General features: G+C 40.5%; 1 protein-coding gene across 2 annotated transcripts in view; it reads right to left on the bottom strand.

Annotated features, from left to right (window-relative positions):
* Nucleotides 1-17,830, bottom strand: part of LOC147705977 (protein-glutamine gamma-glutamyltransferase 6-like) — a 279,284-nt gene extending 261,454 nt beyond the window's left edge. Inside the window, exon 1 of one of the 2 annotated variants that reach the window (XM_086932434.1) lies at nt 17,651-17,830. In XM_086932434.1, the coding sequence (XP_086788560.1) occupies nt 17,651-17,669 (19 nt within the window). In that variant the 5' untranslated portion in view covers nt 17,670-17,830. Of the gene's footprint in view, nt 1-10,801; nt 10,909-17,650 lie in introns of those variants that run through there. The other variant, XM_086932435.1, reaches the window with a different exon arrangement.
* Nucleotides 17,831-19,925: the final 2,095 nt, after the last annotated feature.

The following is a 19,925-nucleotide window of genomic DNA, read 5'->3' as shown; positions in this document are numbered from 1 at the left end:
CTTTTGATGTTTCTGCATCAAATTGCACATTATTTCCAAAGAGTTTGCAATCCGGTCAAGCTTCATTGCTGTTGATTCATGGCCAGTTTTCATCACATTGATCATAGTATTTATACTGCTTGCCAAAGTGCCCATTTGTTTGCTTATGTGCCCCATTTTGCCTTTTATAATCCGAATGTCTTTTCCTTGCAGACGCTGCACCTTTAAAATTTTGTCCTCCACAAGATTGCCAGTGAAGGTACCATCTACATCCTGACCACTTTCACGCGCAGCACTTCGACGCATTCTGAAGTGCTGCAGTCTCCTACGCCTGCTCATCGTTGTATTTGAGACTGCAGGAGTGCTTTGTGGCTGGCTTGGTGTAACATTAACATTCTGCTCTGTTTCGGAATCAGTCTGGAGCAGTTGCCGCACTCTCTCTCTCTCACTTGGCTGTGAATTTGCAGTAGAAGTACTGGGAGCATTTTCATTTTGATTTTCATGCACATCTGGGTGGTGCAAATCCCTTAAGTCATGCTCAATTAGATCTTGTAATTGCTCTATGAGTTAAAGAAATTGAAAGCCATTTGTTACTTTTGGTTTGCACTAATATTACAAGATATATTAAAGTTTAAGAATACTTTCACTTTAAATAATGTTGTGTCATTTTTACTATTTGCATGTGACTATGTTTATATGTAATGCAAATGTTATTCATTGTGTACTACGTCTAAAGACCTACAACTACCACAATGCACTGTTTCAAGGTCATTTTTGACATGACTAGGAGACACTTTGGGACTCAGGCACATCATTTTTTAATCAAAATGCTGCACACACATCAGTACTTGCTAATTGATGGACTCCAGTCACACTTTTTGACCCACATACCAATCACTTACCTTCAGTAAAAGTTGGAATCTCTGATGTATCGATGTTTGTAACTCCGACTACAGCCTCCGTCAAAAGTGTGGCTTCCACCATTTCTTCTAGGGGAGTGTTTGGTGTATCCCTGGGTGTTCCGCCTCCAGTAAGCTTTGCAGATTTCATTCTTTTGGCAAGCTTCTCTTTTGCACGGCTGCGCAGGTCATACCACCTTTTCTGGAGATTATTAATATCACGATGTGCCACTCCGACTGCATTTACTTTGGATTGTATGGCAATCCATAGGTTTCTTTTCACAGCCTCAAGGACCTTAAGAGACAGCTTTCCAAACAGCTGCTCCTGTCTTGCAGTCACCTCCTCTATGAGTATTTCCAATTCTTGATCAGAGAACTTGATTTTGCGTTTTCGAGCAGGCCCCTCTTCAACGGGATTCTCATTTTCCATTTTCAATGGCAGAAGTAAGGCACAGACTCCAACAGCAACCTCCAGGAACAGCTCACACTGCAAACGGCCTCACCACACCTTCAAACTAAGGAGCAGCTGCGCCTGATTGCTGTACTGGCTTTTAGGCAGTTGAGTCAATGAGATGCATCATGTGTGTGAAATCGCATTTTGCGATATCGCAAAATGCGATTTCGCAATTAAGGAATCGCAAAAATAATGCGATTTTGTGGAAAATGCGAATTTTACCTTAACGCAAAAAATTTGCGAAAAAAATGATGCATAGCCATTTGCGATTCCTTATTTGCGATTCCTTATTTCTCGCAAATAAGGAATCGCAAATTAAAACGTTGATGCATCTACCCAAAAGCAACTTGGGATGCAAGTCTATCTATAAGTATTACCACGTCACAAGTTACACGATCATCTTCTTCGATGATTCAAGATAAAGACAACGTATCGCCTACACTTATCACGCTGCCTATACAATCAACACCTGTTTGCAGTGTACCTTAGGGAGCAACAAAAATACAAAAGGAAACACAAAGGGAGGGGACCTTGTGACTACGTCTGAAGGTTCTCCCCTGTCTACCTTGTGCAGCGTGATGAAAAATAGAAATGTGGACGCAGTTGGGGTCATGGATGCGGATGTAGATGTGGGTGTAATGGATGGAAGGGTACATCCCAATCTAGAATTTGCAAATAAAGTAGGGGGTTAAGATGTAACAATCTCGGAAACAGACTCAATTTATGGTCGTGAAGATCAAAATTTATCAGGGACCAAAGATAGTAGTATTGACTTAGATCTGGACCAAGCCGATGGTTCATTTGTGTAATTTAATGCTTCTATTTTATCTAGTCAATTGAGGGAGCTGGACTATTAAGCCAACTCATCAATTTCACTTTCAAAATCAAGTATATATTCAACTAAATCGAGGTCACAGTGTAATACATTGAAAAACAAACCAAACATAAAACGATGAAGTAAACAAATCCTGGTCCTGTGAATAAATAGTCAGGAAACGGACAATTATGAAGGCAAATGCAATGGGGTGGATCATACGTCACCAAAATTCCCAGTACTATCTGCAATGGGGGAAAATAAGTAGTACATTGACCCAAATGTCTGACATTTTAACAACACAATCAAAGCTATTAACAGAACAGGTCGATCATTGTAGACAAATGGCAGCAGAAATGATATCAATAAAAGATAATTCCGCAATATTGTCATCAATCAAACAGGACATGGGTGAATTAATTAAAGTCGCAAAACATCTAGAGCCTATGGATGATATTGTGGATCTAATACAATTATTATCAAATAAAATTGAGAAGTGTGGAGCGAACTGAATCAATACAAATGTCCTTCCAGACACGGGAGAGAGGTCTATAGAAACAAAAGATGAAACAAGTAATGCAATAAATGACATCTCCAATCAAAAAGATGTTGCAAATACATTGTCAGAGCCAAAGTTAAACTAGATAAACATCCACAGCGGATTACAATGTGATGGATATCAAGAGTGCTTCGCTCCCTATTTAAGCAAAAGGAGATTAAAAAAATTAAGAAAACTCAAGAGAAAAAACAAGCTTAAATTAACAACACCAGATGCATTGACGCGAAAGGAGAGTGTGATCTTTCAATTTTTAACAAATCAGCAAAAAAGTCAAAAGACCAAGAGAATTCAAATGGGGTTCAGACGTCCGATGTAAACAGGCAAAGTTATGAAAAATCCGGTCTCTCAGCTAACTGAGGTAAAGCCATAATATCAATCGATAAAACATCAGAGCACAAAACAGTACCAAGAGCTGCAAACGATGCCATATCGATATCACCAGCTCCATCCATTGTTAAGATACCAACAAACACTCAACAAGTAACATCCGTAACGCAGTTAAGATACAGTGAAGCATTACAACAAAAAATAGAATACACTAGTACTTCTCCGGTTAACTTATGTACACACAATGAGGACAAAACTATGCCGTCACTAAGCAAAGAGGAACCATTATTGAAAAAGATTATGAATAGGATAAAAGAGATAACAGAAAAATTGAAAGTCAGGGACCTAAGTGGTCCTACAAAAAACAAAAATATGGAAACATCAGAGGGTATGGACAATTGTACTGATATGGAAAATGCACAAAGGAAACGTTTTGTGGGAACTCAACAGACAGAGAGGGAGGAACCGCAAAGATCAAACAAAGGGAAGCTATGTCAAGAGATTCAGCGACCATATATTGAACCTTTGTGTAGTGACAATAATTGTATAATTGACTGTATACCTGCTTATAAGTCAGAAGGCTATCATGACATATTAAATCGGCAAAACATACTTAAATTACTGAACCTTTTTGAAAATTTGAAAGAACTAAACTCAAAATCACTTGCGGCTGTTTGCTTTGTCTCAGACGATAAAGCCAACACAGAATACGAAATTACAAGAACCACATGGATATCTCAGAGTGTGGTACTAAAGATATTAAATATTAAAGATTTTTTTACTGACTGGGGAATTATAATCAGACAGCCGGAGAAAAGTAAATATCCACATATTTTGAGAATTGCCAACAGACGAAAAGAATACGAAAAACTACCACTAAGTACCAGATTTCCATACAAAGGCGCTGAAGATAACATCAGATTTGAGAACTTTCAAATCACCACAAGGAAAGAACATGTTAATAATGGAATTTCAGCTGATGTTCCACGATTAGGGGAGAGGCAGTATTGATACGAGGTCTAGAAGTATTCCTGAAAGATCTAACACAAGGAAAGTCCAACAAAGTGAGTTTTCATTTATTTTCTTGGAATATAGCGGGTTCTGAGCAACAATTAAAAAAGGCCGGATAAAAATGATGAGCTTTCTACAAGATCAATGTGTAATATGTTTACAGGAAACCTGGCATTCCGGGAATTTAAATATACAACATTTTATTACACACGAAATCCAGGCACAAAAAAACGCCTTTGAAAGAGTAAGCGGAGGATTGAAGTGCCAAATTATGTCTTATAAGTTAAAAACTCAAAACATCATCTAAATATTTATTGCCAGTTGTTTTAACACATCGAAACCTTACTAATTGCTTGATAATTATCATTTATTTCCCTCCTCAATTAGTGAAAAACAGGTATAGCTATCAAGCAACACTGAACTAATTGGAAAAAATAATGGCAATGAATGAACACATGGTAATAATACAAAGGGAGATTTTAATCATACTTTGTTGCCCCTGGCGGATAATCCAGTAACCGGGGATGAACCAGACATGGCTTACTATATTCCGCAAGTAGTATTTCCTTCACAAAATAAGGTAAAAACGATTGGTACCTCTTCTAGAGACACATATGTTTTGCTGACTGATCGAGGATATAGAGCTCTCAACGGAAGACTAAACGATGATCAACTAGCTTCCGTTACATTCGTGGGCCAATGGGGTCTTCCATTATAGATTTTACATTAATCCATTACACCCATTTTTACTTATGTAAAAAGTATGTCATAATACCTAGAGCCGAGAGTGACCATGATCCTCAAAGGTTAGTCATCAGCATTAAGCACGATCATTGGGAGACTCATATAATGGCCAATAGTGGAAGATTGAGCGCTGTAAATGGGAAAATACTTTTTTGGAACAACAGACTACAAATAAAGGCGTTGAAACTGGAAACAAACATGACAGCATGTATCGAGAAAGACATGATTGTTTTAAAGTCTGAAGATAACTGGTCGGATGCCTGGCAAACTATTTTAAAGAATATACTATCTAGTCTTGTGGCAATTATTCAAGAGCCGCGATTAAATGCTAATGTAACAAAGAATTCAAAATGAAAGGAATCACAGAGACTCTATCGTAAGGAGATGTGTTATATCTTAAAACTTTGAATATCGAATGAGAGGAATATGAAAATACAAGATATAAAGAAAGTATTTAAGAACAGAAACTTGCAAATAAAGCGTGATAGTGTAGATACAGCTTATGCTAAATTATACCATGCTATTTCGACGAGGAATGAGCAAGCTTTTTGGTCCCTGGTAGGACTCTGCACAAATTTGCATGAACAACCAGATGATTTTTTGTCTCACGTCACAAGTGGGAAAATCATATTAAATCTTTATACAAATCATCTGTTCCAAGTAAATATATGACAACTAACGCGGAGGGTTCAATTGCAGAAATAACTGAAGATGAAATTGTCAAATTAATAGAGAATTCTTGCTCATTCAAGGCAGCAGGACCCAATGGTATCCCTATTGGCTTGGTAAAATTTAACATAACATTTTGGAGTGAAATGCTAAAACAGCTGTTTCTACAGGTAATTAAATGCAGAACGATACCATCTTCCTGAAAAGGAGCGATTATACACCAGATTTATAAGCGAGGTCCAAAAGATGATCCCTCCAGTTATAGATTAATAGTGTTGTTGGATTTTGAAGGGACACTGTTTGCGAAGCACTTGCAGAATAAATTACGGGTATGGGTGGAGAAAAATCATTAATTCCAATAACGCAAACTGGATTATGCTTAGGGTTTTCGAACCTTGATAACATTGTTCCATTGGTCATAATGGGAAAAAAAGGCAAGCTTGCAGAAAATAACTTTATACGCCTGCATTGTGGATTATTCCACAGCATTCAACAAGGTCAATAGGCAAAGGTGGTGGAATAAATGATCAGCATGGGAGGTCAATTTAAACCTTTTAAACTGTAATATTGCCCTGCACTCGGATACATGGGTCAGGGTGAACCTGGCTCATGATAATACACTATTTCCAAAAATGGATACAACTAACGGTCTTAGACAAGGCTGTGTCCTTGCGCCTTTATTATTCTCCCTGTACATTGCAGATATTGACTAGGTGTTAAGTTTAGATATAGGTGTTGCACCTAAATTAGGGGACAAAAAATACCATACCTAGCATACGCCGATGATTTAGTCATTTTATCCTAAACTTTTAACGGATTACAGCATCAGCTGAAACATTAAGACACATACAACAAGTGAATGGTCTGATAGCTAACTGATCTAAAACAAAAATTGTCACGTTTGGACGGTCGACACAATTAAAAATGTGGACTATAGGAGATAATCCAATAGAGGTAGTGGATCAATATAACTGCCTCGGCATAACAATGGACAAAAAGTTATCATGGCTAAACCATACGGTGTGTAAAAGTGTAAAATCATTAACTATTACAACATCTATTAAGAGATTTATGAAACTGTGCGGAGGGAATGCAATTATTTCATCTCTAAAAGCTTTACAGATGAAAATTATTCAGTTTTTATTGACGCATCTTCCGCCATGAACAAGAAAGTCATTTTTGATTTTGAAAAATGTTTTATGAAATGCGTACGCACCATACTCCATTTACGACAGGCTACTCCACATTGTATGATACGGTTGGAATTTGGCCTGAAGTCTCTGGAAACGCTGCACAAGATTAATTGTGTTAACTACATTAATCGATTGTGCTAAAGCTGATTCAAGTTCATTGAAACAACTAATAATGGCGGAACTCCGGAGTAAAAAAGTAAGAGATCTCCAACTTTCTACTAAAATGATGGAACTCGACTCTTATGAACTGCCTGATACTCAGGAGATGGAACGAATGACCAAGGATGTGAGGAAAAATCTAATAGGTAAAACATTAAAGCTAGCACAGAGGAATTTAGATCGCCTACAAGCTGGGAAATATAAACACACCGGCCTATTATTTGACATGTATACCTTAAAGGCTCAAGAATACTTGTGATGGAATTTGACCGGCTACACTAAATGGAAATACGTAAGGTTTAGACAATTCTATATTCCGATAAGGGAGTTTGAAGAAAATTAGAATAAAGCCCTTAAAGATATTCAGGGATGTCGGCTTTGTGGAACCGGCAAGGATACTCTTGAACATTTAATATGCATCTGCCCGAGACTATTGCCCACACTGAGGTTATATTTACCCCCCATGTTTAATGATGCTAAAATAGGAACAACTACAGAGGGTATACGTTATTGTTTTAGGCTCACAGGGGAAAGAGCAATCAGTAGGATGGTACAGTTTTTAGAACAGGCTTATAAAACATTAATTGACTAGGGTTTTTTTTTTTTTTTTTTAATCGGGTCTATATATAGATGTAAAGATAAGTATTACGACCTATGTATATCTTCTTTTATGATACTACGCATTGTAAATATGTGATCATCTTATTTTATTTTTTATGCTTGCTTATTTTCTATTTATTGTAATCAACTGATTAATGCAATAAAGTATTTGTATTACTACTACTAGTACGGTTCATTTTTATTATCACATATGTGGCCCTCTCTGCTGAAACTGGTATCAAGGGTGTCAACTATAGTTGCAGGCTGACAAGAAAATGTGTGTCATCTTTCCATCTACAATTTCTTGCTAGACGAGTTTCTAAAGTATCGACTAACTTTTTGAAAGAATGCCAGTCTTGAGATGGTACTGGTTCACTGTTGTGAGTAGTGATTGTTTGCCTCATTTATTAACAGTTGTTTGAGTGCTTACCAGTAACTCCAGAAGTCTGCACCATAGCTTAGGCATTCTATGCTTTATTGCAGGGTCTTTTAGTTTACCTATTTTATGCCAGAGACTGGATGACCAATTTTGCAGAGCAATTACTGTAGCTAAAAAAATAAATCTTGTTCCTCTGATGCAGGTAACGAATCCCATCCTCGTCGCCAGTGTAGGGAAGCCAAATAATCACGCAGGAGAAGAGTTAAAGGTGGACGAGGTTTATTTAGATGCTCTCGTCTTAAGTCACAAGCTTGTAATGACAATAACAGTTCTCAGCACTTTACTCCCCACATTCCACATATTCAAATAACACAGTATCCCAATGCACGAGCTTGTCACGAGCTATCAGACACCTGAGCGCCCGTGACAGCTCACATGAACATATGTACATACCCAACACACATCACACAATTCTAAATTCTTTTATCCTGTGCACACTTTTCTCATGAAAAGTCGTTTTTGTGCGTCACAGCCCTCAGGAAAATGCGCTGCATGGCTACACACTTATAAGGTCAAAATTGCAAAATTTATTGACAGTGCCAATTTTTTTTTGTTTTTTTTTACTTTTCTCTTCCTGCTTTTATACAAGTTAAAAGGTGTAGCCATTACAATCACATCATTCGTTATTTTTAATTATTTTATCATGTTCAAATATTTGTATCTGTATTTTGTTTCTATCTAACAATGATGCCATCAGTGTTGTACGGAGAACAGTTCTCTAACACATGGAACCATGTTCCACTCTTCAAAAATAGAAGGCTGTTATTTTGGAGGACAGAGGCTCTGGATCGGAAATTCTCCAGAACCAAGCCCAGTCATTTGATTTTCAGCTAAGTCAAGGACTCTCGTGCATTCATGAACAAATGTGACTGCCAAATGCTCAGTTATCAAAAATGCTAATACACATATTTCAAGCCTTAGTCAGGCTTAATTTGGCCCACACATTTCCTATGGACACAAATGACTAAGGGCCCGATTCACAAAAGGACTTACGACTCGTAGAGTTAGAAGTGCACTCGGGCGGAATATCCACACTGTAGTGATCAGTGGGGAGATTCTGCCATGAATGAGAAGCCTCTGCCCCAAGGGAGGAGTCCCCGCACTCAACCTTACGAGTTGGCAATTCTAGCAGGCAATGCCAACAACAACAATGCATTGCTATCAGGCCCTCTCTCCACTCACTGTTTCTATTTAGTAAAATGACCAACAGCAAGGTTACAAACTGTACCCTATTCAAAACCAAACAGATTTACAAGCCGCTCAATTTTTACTCTTGGTTTGCAGCAGCCTTTATTGAAGTTGGGCGGTCTGCCAATTGGGAAATGGCAGAAACCAGCACTAAAAGTCACCATAGAAAATTGTACACTTTCATACATCTGTTCATTTACAATGGCCTGCGATAACGCTTTCAAACAGTTTAGTCTAAATCCCAGAATAATCCACACAAGTAGGTCCCCAAAACACCCTCTTTAACCCTAAATACTCTGTCTGCTCTGTCTTCTCCAGCTGAGTATGATGGCTTAATGGACTTGTGCATCCACTCAGAGATCTGCATTTTATCCATGGTTTAATGCTTGAATCACAGTAAAGCCATTCAACCATTCATCATTTCAAAGTCATTAAACTGAGTACTACTGAGTTGTGTATTAATAGGCATCTGTTACGTTGTACCCAGGAACCCCAGGGACAACGGGAGCTTTAAAAATACTGCTTATGCCAACTATACATCACACATTTGAAAGCTTTCACTGTTTTGCTTAATGGTATCAGGATAGCCTAATATAAGTTTGCAGATGCTGTAAAGTTTATAGGTAACACAACATGTAACCTTGAAACTACATAAAGCTAACCAGTTTTTTAAACTGGAAATGGATACCCAATAACTATACCTGAACATAGATATACCAAAAAAAGCAGTTGACTAATTTCAACTAAAATGCATCCCAGTTCATTGTTATTTTTCATATCATGCCACCTTAGTTTACATTCACCCATATGCAACTCAATCTTGACCCTGCTCCAGTAGGAACACTCTAGCCCGAAATAACAGACCAGGTCCTCCCTGAAACAGAACAGAAGCAACCAAAGGTCTGTATCCGGTTTAAACCAAGACTGATTTGCATATGGTGGGGTCTAATCTGAGGTGGCATGGTGGGCAAAAAACGATGGACTGGGACGCGGCCCGAGTAATTAACAGTTGCTGAGATCAATTCAAGCATTCCATCCATCACTCTATTGTTTACTTCTGAGCATGCCTGTGGCTGGCAGCTGAACCATGTCAATGAAGGAGGTGGATACATTGTGGATTATGGCACCAGGATATCTGAGCTATAAGGCTGGCCTCCACACCACATGAAATTGTGTGTTGTTTAGCAAATCACTTGATCACTCAAGCCTCAGTCCCTCGCTGGCCAAATGGAAAAAAAAAATCAATGCCACTTAAACTTTACTTTTCGTTTGCTTGATACAATAAGCCTAAATTTGGGTAGCAGTACCCTACTGGTATTGACGTTTTAGAATTTCGTTACCACCAATGTAGAGGACGAGACAATAACTGCCTTAAACATCTCAGTAATCCAGTCCATTGTAAAAACTTTAGGAATCATCTACTAAAATGACTCCTTCCATAGTCTGCATTGGCGCCAACTGCTTCTATCATTGTTCTTTATGCAGTAGTGCAAACAACTACCTCACCATACTGTGAAGACTCCAGTAGGAGAGGGCATTGGAATTAGTATGGCAGTACAGCAATAAATGCTGACAGCACCCCACTCTGCTAAGAACCGATTATTATTTTAGCATTAATCGGCTTTAAATGTGCTTTTTACACAGGTCAAAAAACAGCTCCATGACACACAGGCAGGGGATGGGAAGGACTGGGGTCCTGGTTATGGTTGTGAATCGAAGGCCCCATTGGCGCAGAGGCCCTTCCTTCCTGCATGTCATTTACTCACCCGTCATTGTGTCTGTCTGTTCCGCTCCAGGGAGGCGTCTCTGAGGAGGTTCACCGAGTGACTCCAAGTGTTTCAGTGAGAGTCAAAACACCGGCCTCGCCTTTTAATGCCACAGAGCAGAATTCAAATGAACCCTGGCATTTCATAGCGAATATTCTGCATGTGGTTAAAAAGAGGCGGGAGTGTGTGTGGCAGGGTGGAGTCTTAAAGTGTGATCTCAAACATCCCTGTGAGTAAACGTGTAAAGGAGGGAGAACACTGCAGAGACACACATTTTTTTTATGTGACTCGTTTCTGCAAATATGCTCTTGGGGTGTGTAATCTTGGAGGCTCTCACTATGTAGAAGGACATTACAACTGTGGAATGTCAAAAGGTGCAACTAAAGTCCACCATGCGGCCCTCTGCCGCACAATACAATGACCCATCATTTCAAATCCGACACACTTTATAGTTAAAAATGTATTTTATCTGCTTCTTGATCAGAGTTTCGAGACTTTCTTAAAAATATTGGTATTATTTTTCAATGCCTTGTGCATGCAATGATATCTAGGACTATACAGCCGAATAACATAGATGTAGTGTCGCACAAATTTCCAAGGAAGCATAACCAATCACATATCTGATCTATGTAGCCTGTATAAATGCCTCCAATGTAATTGTATTGGTACAGCATGTTCCACAGATAAATATACATGAAACCTAACAATAATTTAAAAAAAATAAAGCAGTTGAACGATTCAAAACGGAATCAATGTTTGATCATCTCCCATCTGTTTGTAATTAAATAATCCCTATTTTATCTTACAAAACACTATACTTTTCTACTCCAAAATAAAAGCACCACACTGTTCACCCTTTTGGTCCATTACCCTGTGTTCAAACCAAACTAACTGCACTGCTCATCAACGATCCTTCAGAGGGGTTTGAGTCGAAAAGTACCAATTCATACAGGAACTTGGGCACACGCCCGGGACACTGTCCAATTCTACCTTGGTTTTTTTAAGTATGTTCGAAAAGGGTAATATATTTTTTCCAATTATGGGACTCTATGGGGTCTCAGATTGGCTAGCGTATGCACCTAAGACACCCAGAACCCACCACTCTAGTCAGGGCAAGTAAGCTACACACCAAAGATAAAGTGGGTTTACCCTCTGGTAGCTAGGCAGGCAGGCTAATCATCAGAGGCAATGTGTAAAGCATTTGCACAACATACTCACACTAGTAACACAATGAACACACCACAAAAGGGACTCCACACAGGATTATATAAAAATATATAGTATATTGTACATAATGCAGAAACCAAAACAACCTTATTCATAAATACTGTTACTGTACACAACAGACAAATCCCGAGGCAGTACTTACTACCTTGGCTATGCAAGAATCATAATGCCATACATCATAACATCAGGGCACAAAATACAACAGTTTGGTTACAGCAGAAAACATATGAATCGTCATTTATCATAAGTACTGTGCATACAATGCAGATCCTCAAATGGTACTCGTTATCCTGAATAACCAAAAATCAAAACGATATGCGTCATAGTATCAGGTCAGTTAATACAGCAGATTGTGGAGTAAGAGCACATGAATCATCACAGGTTATCATAAAGCCTTGGGTCTTGATATATCACCACCAGCACACCTGCCCATTTATTAGGTGATATACTGTAATCTGGTATTCCTGCTAGGGCACAGGAGCGCGTGGTGCCTACTAGTTGCATTACAGTAGATTGTTCCACTGGGGCGATTCACTGCCTCCCTCTGGGTCTACTATGGAGGTTCTACTCCTCCACACAGGGCATTTGCAGAGCAGTACTTTCCTCAATGCGGTCCCTCCCCAGAGGTGCTGGTGGTGATTCTTCCCCCTGAAGGATAGCCGGCACACAAGGAATATCTTGTTGGCTGGGCAACACACCCAGCAGAGACATGGCTTTGGACTCAGTGCGCACTTGTGTACAGCACAAAGTCAGCGAGGTTGGTTACTTGAGGTTGAAGTGCAACATGGTCCTGTCATGGCACTAGTTGGAAAAGGGAGCAGCGGCGGTGTGCTTCCAGCAGCGCACCCTCAAAAGCAAGAGGAGGCTCGTGGCTCATGAATGCTCCAGCTGTACAGAGAGAGTCCCTTCAGAGAAGAGGGCGCGCACGTTTCCCTAGAGAGCCTCAATGCAAACAGTGCCCAAAACCCAAATGCTCCACACACAAATATCCTAGATGCTTCAGAGGATTTACAGTGCTCTAAATGCGCTGGACAAAATGAATGAGGGAGAAGTCGGCCAAATGAAATGCTTACCCGACACTTGGAAGGGAGTGACTGCGATGGCCGCGCTCAGGGTCCCATGGCCAATTCTGGAGCAGCCAGACCTAGGACAACACTTGCGGGCACTAGAGCAGCGAGCAGATGTCAGGCCAGCACACAAAGGAAATTGGGCATATAACGGTTCCTCCTGACAGTACATTATTGCCTAGTGAAGAAAAAGTCAGGGAGCAGCTGGCAGCAAGGCAACTAGCAGAAAAGCAATCCAGTGAGTCCTTTATGCCACCCAGCAGATAAAAGACAGCAGGGCAATGGCAGAAGAACAGTCCAGATGAGTCCTTTGGGCAGCACAGTAGTCCTTCTGAAAGAGGTTCAGTTCCAGTTCCAACAGCACTCTGCCAACATGGGGTCTGAGCCCCTGTACTTATATTCACAATGTCTTTGATCTAGGGGGCACTTCAATAGGAACCTTAGAAGTGCACAACATCCCTTTTCAACTCCAGCCCTGGCTCTGGACATTAGTAGGGGGTTATTCAGCCATCTGTGAGAGAGCAGGACACAGTCCATACAAATGTAAAGCGTGAACGCCACTCTCTCCCAGCCCAGAAAGACTATCAGTATGCAGATGCCTCTCAAGTCATGCCAAGTCCTACCTATGTGATGGCTGTCTGAAAATTATGCACAAGTGTAGCTTACAACTAGGACCAGACATGGATTGTAGTCTGGTTGCAAAGCACGAAGAGTCAAAAGCACAGAGAAATGCCCCCTTTCTAATAGTGGCATTTCTAAAACCGTAATAAAAAATCCAACTAATCGAATAAGCAGGATTGGTCCCGGGACCTCCGAGCCAGTGATCTTATCCGCCAGTAATTGAAAACGGATCTTCTGATCAAGTAGCTTCAGTCCCAACAGGCGATTCATATGACCTGCTAATCGAGTGGACTGTTGTGCAATATACTTCTGTCTTGAAAAAGACCCGCCGCGACCTTAGACACGGGCGCAGAAGGGTCGAAACGTCGACACGCATCATCATGCCATTGACATCTAGGAGTTCAAAAACCTGAAGAAACACTGGAAATTCTCTAGGCAATTGTCGAAAATGGCCTGTAAAAGAATAACAGTGTATATATGTATATATTGATTGTATAGATTTGTATCTCTCACTGTACATAGATAGGAAATCTCTCACCACTAGAGCACTATTCACCATTGTCACCTTGTTGCACAATAATTCACCTTGACAGTCTTTTGCACTCATGAAATAACTGAATGACTTTAATTCATATGAACATGAAAATGCAATGAATAAGACCTCGACTCATTAAGTGTGAGGTTCTGAATTGTGTTGTCACAAGAGGGGGTTCTTCTGACATAATAAGAATATTTTATAAATCACTTTTGGTTTTCACCCGAAAGAACCACTTGTTTTATTGACCATTGATTACCCAGGTTCTGAGGGACACAGGGTCACCCCTTTTTCTTTAAATAATGCAATCCACATTTAAAGCACTAAATACTCTGTTAACAGATCTTATATGGGAAAGGGTAGACGGCGTATCAGCTTGAAGAAACTGCAAGTGAGTACCCGTATGGGAGGGCTGGGAGTGCCAGACTTCTGCGCTTACTATTACGCCTTTCAATTGCAATGGTTGTCCTACTGGACGGCGGGACGTAACCTGCAGGAAATAGGATATTCGACCACGGACATTGATAATGGAGCACTGCATGCTCTGCTATTACCAGGCCATAGACCCCCGAGGAACTTACCCCCTTTGTTGGACACTGCGCTAAAGTGTTGGAAAGCAGCACTGAGATATACAAACACATCCCCTGAATACGGGGGCAACATTACGTTATTAGGTATCCCACTGGCGAGCGGTCGGCTCACCAACCGCAAGCTAGCACCCTAGCTCGACGCAGGTATTGGCACGGTGGCGGACCTCTTTGGAAACGAGACACTGCTCGATCATAACACCTTTATTAACGAAACGGGTGCCCCAGCACACCTGTACATAACACACGCTGCACTGCTTCAATACATAAAAAATCATTGGGCACCACAGAGGAGGGAACCTCCCAGTAACAAGCTGGACAAGATGGTGCACTATATGGGCAGAGGTAGACACTTAATCCGTTGGCTATACACCAGTATTAGCGCCCACACAGGGGTAACCTTAGACGCACTGAAGATTGTATGGACAGGGGATATAGGTAGAGACCTGACGGACAAGGAATGGATGGCAATAATTGAACGACCCAGAAAAGTATCGAGGAATGCAAGATTTAAATTCATTAAAACAATGGTATTGCACCTCGCTTACCTGACCCTGCGAAGATCGGATAGAATGTTCCCCCATACACAACACTCATGTTCGAGGTGTAAAACGGGAGGGGTGGATCTGCTTCACATGCTGTGGGCGTGCCCGACAATAAGGGGCTACTGAGACGCAATTAGAAGAATAGCTGGGACAGCTGCGCATCACATGATCCATGACACAGTAGAAGAATGCATCTTAGGCCTACACAAACATTTATCGAGACACAAGGTGCAATACTGATTCATTGACCTTGCATTAATACTGGCTGTCAGAACCCTTACCATGCACTGGAAATCGAGTAAACCCCCAGATGTGTCGAGCTGGCATACAGAAATGTTGCGTTGGAGTTGTGCGGAGGGTGCAGCTTTGCGAAGGGAGGAAATAAGAGGGTTACGGAAAACACCAATAGCACTGGAATGGGAGGCTATGTTGGGGGAGCTGAAATTGACTGATATCGCCCACGTTGACTAAATGTTTTATGCATAGTGATGATATGTGGAACCCATTCCTCAGACAGCTGTGTACGGAAGAGAAACTATAGGACAAAGCATACATTATTCAAGACTATGTTGTTCAACAAAACAAATGGTTCACAAATATTCTCGCTGTGGTTTTGAGACCGGGGGCTAGTGGGAGGGGATATGTTTAGAATTCATTAAGTCTTACTGCACCATGTAACGACCAAATGAGTGCAAGATCTATGGTGCCAAACATCGTTAAGATGATGGAGTCGGTTGTAATTATTATCGATGAGGTGGATGTGTACAGATAATGATGTATACAAATGCTAGCAAATCAGGAACTGTATGCAGACTATATTGTTTACTGATATATGACAAAGTAAAAACTCAATAAACTATGTTTTTAAAAAAAAGTGACAATGGAGAGAAGGTTGTGTCTAATGCTGCTAAAGCATATTTTGAAAGAGATGGGGTGAAACAAAAAAAAACACGTCCCTTTATAATCCCAGCGGGAATGGCACTGTGGAGAGATGTAATAGGGTAATTAAGGGAGTTTTTCAGTGTGCTGTGGGTAGACAATGTGACTGATATAACGCTGTACGGAAGGCTGTGTGGGTATATAGAATTACTGCCAATGACACTACAAGGTTATTTCCATTTATAATAATGACAGGAAGAAGCCCCAGATGCAAATTTGCTCTTGGGTGGTTTTGTGATTGTGCTGTGGAGCCGTGGTCACTGGATTCTGCGAGTGAAAGATTGGAAGACACATATTGTTTTTAAAAGCCTTCTTATGACTCTATTCATGGTTTTAAACCTTTATGTGTTAATGTGAGAGGTTGGGTACATGTACGGAAGCCCAATAGAGCTCTTAGGGGTGAAAGTCAATTATTTGACCAGGAAGAAGTTGTAGAACTTTAGCAGAATTCTGTGAGGCTTAGGAGTAGCAAGGCGTGGGATCTTAAGCGTGTTGCTTTGGGTTTTAAAGGATCAGTGGAATGAGGGCAGAAAAGCTGTGGTGAATGAAGAGCTTTGTTGGATGACTCTGTGGAGTTGGATAGTGTACAATCAAAGGGTCCTATGGAGATTAACCCTCATACGTCTTGTGACTCTGGTAAATTTGGTGTTACTGTGGAGAATGCTACTGGTGTGGAAGGTAGCAGTTTGCTTGAAGAAGGTGGAGTGAGTGAGTTATGTAACTTGAAAAGAGGGAAATTCCAGGATGGTTGAAGGATTAAGTTGTTGGTTGACTCTATCCAATTGTGTATAATTTTAGTTGTATTTGTTGTTGTTATTTACTTCATTTTTAAAGGGGGCGTGGGGTATATGTTTCACCTTAATTCACGCATGAGTGTAGAGTTTAATGTTACAGAATATAGAGTGCAAATGTGCATTTATTTATAATGTATCTTGTTAATGTAAGTTTTATGTTCATACTTGTAATTTCCTATTGTAATGTGTTGTTTTGTGTTAAAGAGGGGGGGGGGGTTGTGTTGCTTATCCCGTTCTGTTTCTACAGCACGGGGCATGCTAGGTAATTCCAGACATAGTAGTGCTCTATGGGCCAAGATTCTGTATAGGGCAGTTGGCAGAATCAGTGTTATGGTACAGGCTGGTTTTCTGATTGTTATACTCAAAGCATTACTTGCAATACACTACCTACCTGCCTGTTCGTGTATTACTGGACAGGAACACACGCTACACTACTATACCTACTGATAGCAATGCAAAGAACAAAAAAACGGCAGGGCGATCAGCTAACGGTTATGAACTCTGGAACAAACGGGAGCACTGAAAACGGCTTACCTATTTCAAGTTCGCCCATTCTCCTAGCTCTCACTGTCCCGTCTGGCAAGCGCCTCAGACTCTGTCTCGAGTAACAACTATATTTTTCCTCATTCCACTTCCAGCCAAACAGTCTGTTTCATTTATTGAATAGGTGCATATGATATTATCTGCAGACTTCACCGGAAACGTTACAAATCCGCGCGATACTTGTAAAGTCTGTTTATAGTATGCAGCGACAAATCAACCAAAGCCGGCCGTACCATTATATTCAGTACAAAAGGGAGAGGCTGGAACATACCAAATCTTCGACATATCTGCTTTTTATATGTTTTAAGAAATATGTGTGGTGTTTCATAACTCAGTTTTAAGTGCTAGTCATATAATTGATCGGTGCTAAATATTTTAAGACATTTGTAAAACAACTTTTTAATGATTTTTCTATTCTGGCGTCGGTTTTTTTCTGATACGTCACCCCTAAATGTTTAAGACTTTTGATCATTGCTTTCTAAAGTCTCAGTAAGGCGCTGGGCGCGCTCTAAAACTAAACAGGAAGATCTATATTAAATATGTAAATGACACACTGTGTGCTCCTCCTGAGCCAGTGCACTTTTTGGCACTTTGCCAATGCTCGGTTGTTGACACGCAGATCTGGTGTCCGGAAGCAGCCGAGTCCTTCACGGCGAAGAGAGCAGTTTTGTAACAGTCTAGTCGGCTGGAAAAAGTGGCTGAGGTGCTGAATGGAACCATCTGTTGCAGGGACGACGGTTCGGATTTCTAATGCAGGGAGCCACATAGGTTGAGAACATAAAACATGATGGAGTGGAGGGGCGGAGTATACCAGAAGAATACATTCGACAAAATAATTGATACAAAAAATATTGTGGCACAAATATTATGAAGCTAATAAATACCGATGCGCTATTTGTTCATATGCACTGTTCCCAAAATATTAAACTCACTCCCTTTTACAGTGGGATCTTTGATAGTTGTTTGTTAATTACTGGGGCACAGTGTGGGTATGATGCAACCTGGGCCTGCTGCTTCACCTTGGAGTTGATATGGCATGGATGTGAGAGTATGCAGTAAAAAGCGCATACATTCCCCTTTTATAGCGACAAGGCCCCGATCTGGGATTCTCAGATCACACCAGACTGCCTTAAAGACAGTTTAGCTATACCGTTAAGATCAGCAGGAATAACAGAATGGGGACAGCTCCTGTTTCAAAATAAACTTCTTGATTGGGAAATATTATCACAATGTACGAACTCCACTCTTTCGAAATTTAAATATTACCAACTATTGAGTTGGAGTAAGTCCCTCAAAGAAACTAGGAAAGGTAACACCGCCCTGGAGATAAAGATGCAGACGTCTAAACCATTTCTGAAAGAAATATCCTTCTGGTACTGGGCTCTAATCTCGGCTGGGGAGGACGACTTCCGAATTCCAGAAAGTATCTGGGGAAAAGACCTGCCGACGCTGGATACAAGCAATGCATGGCAAGTATCTATGAGCATATGCTGGTCAATTGTAACGTCTGCCGCTCTCAAAAGAAATCATTTGCTCACTGTACACAGAGCCTACTGGACACCGAAAAGATTATCCAAATTGAACGGGGCCACAGTGAAGAGCTGCCCAAAATGTGGTTTACAGATGGCTGATGACTTACATATGTTCTGGCAATGTCCCAGCCTGGACGGCTTCTGGAAAGAAGTGGGTATTACCTTAGAAGGGGTATTTGGAAGACAACTTTCTGTAAGTATGGACCTAGTTATCTTTGGGGTTTCAACTATGAATGTAGGAAGACCTTTTACTAAAGCTCAAGAGAACTTAATTTTCATACTGATTCTCTTGGCAAGGAGGGAGATTTGTGTAAAATGGATAAATCCTGTCCCCCCCACTCATAACGAATGGCTGGTTTCAGTTTTGAAAGTGTTTAACCTAGATAAAAATAAGAAATATGCCTCTAAAAAATATAAATTCCGGGATTTGTGGGAAGAATATCATAAGAGGTGAATTAAATGGAGCTGTATACATATAATGCGCATGTAATATGGTGGTAACATTCCTGGACTTCCCACTACATTCCTCTGTAATGTCCAATGATTACGCTATCGCAACAACGTCGAGGAAGGCTTGCAAGAGTAGCAATTATGGCTAGCTCAACCCACTACGAAACAACAAGCCTCCTCCTTATAAGTATACGGACGTAAGGGGTCTCCTTTCTCAGAGATGCCACGAAGTTGAGAAGGGTCCCTGAAAACTCCTTACTTTTAACTGTTGCGTAATGAGGACA

This window comes from Lissotriton vulgaris, chromosome 7 (genome assembly GCF_964263255.1).
Source record: "Lissotriton vulgaris chromosome 7, aLisVul1.2, whole genome shotgun sequence".
Taxonomy (NCBI): domain Eukaryota; kingdom Metazoa; phylum Chordata; class Amphibia; order Caudata; family Salamandridae; genus Lissotriton; species Lissotriton vulgaris.
Note: the sequence above shows the minus strand (reverse complement) of the source record. Positions and strands in the feature narration are given on the sequence as shown.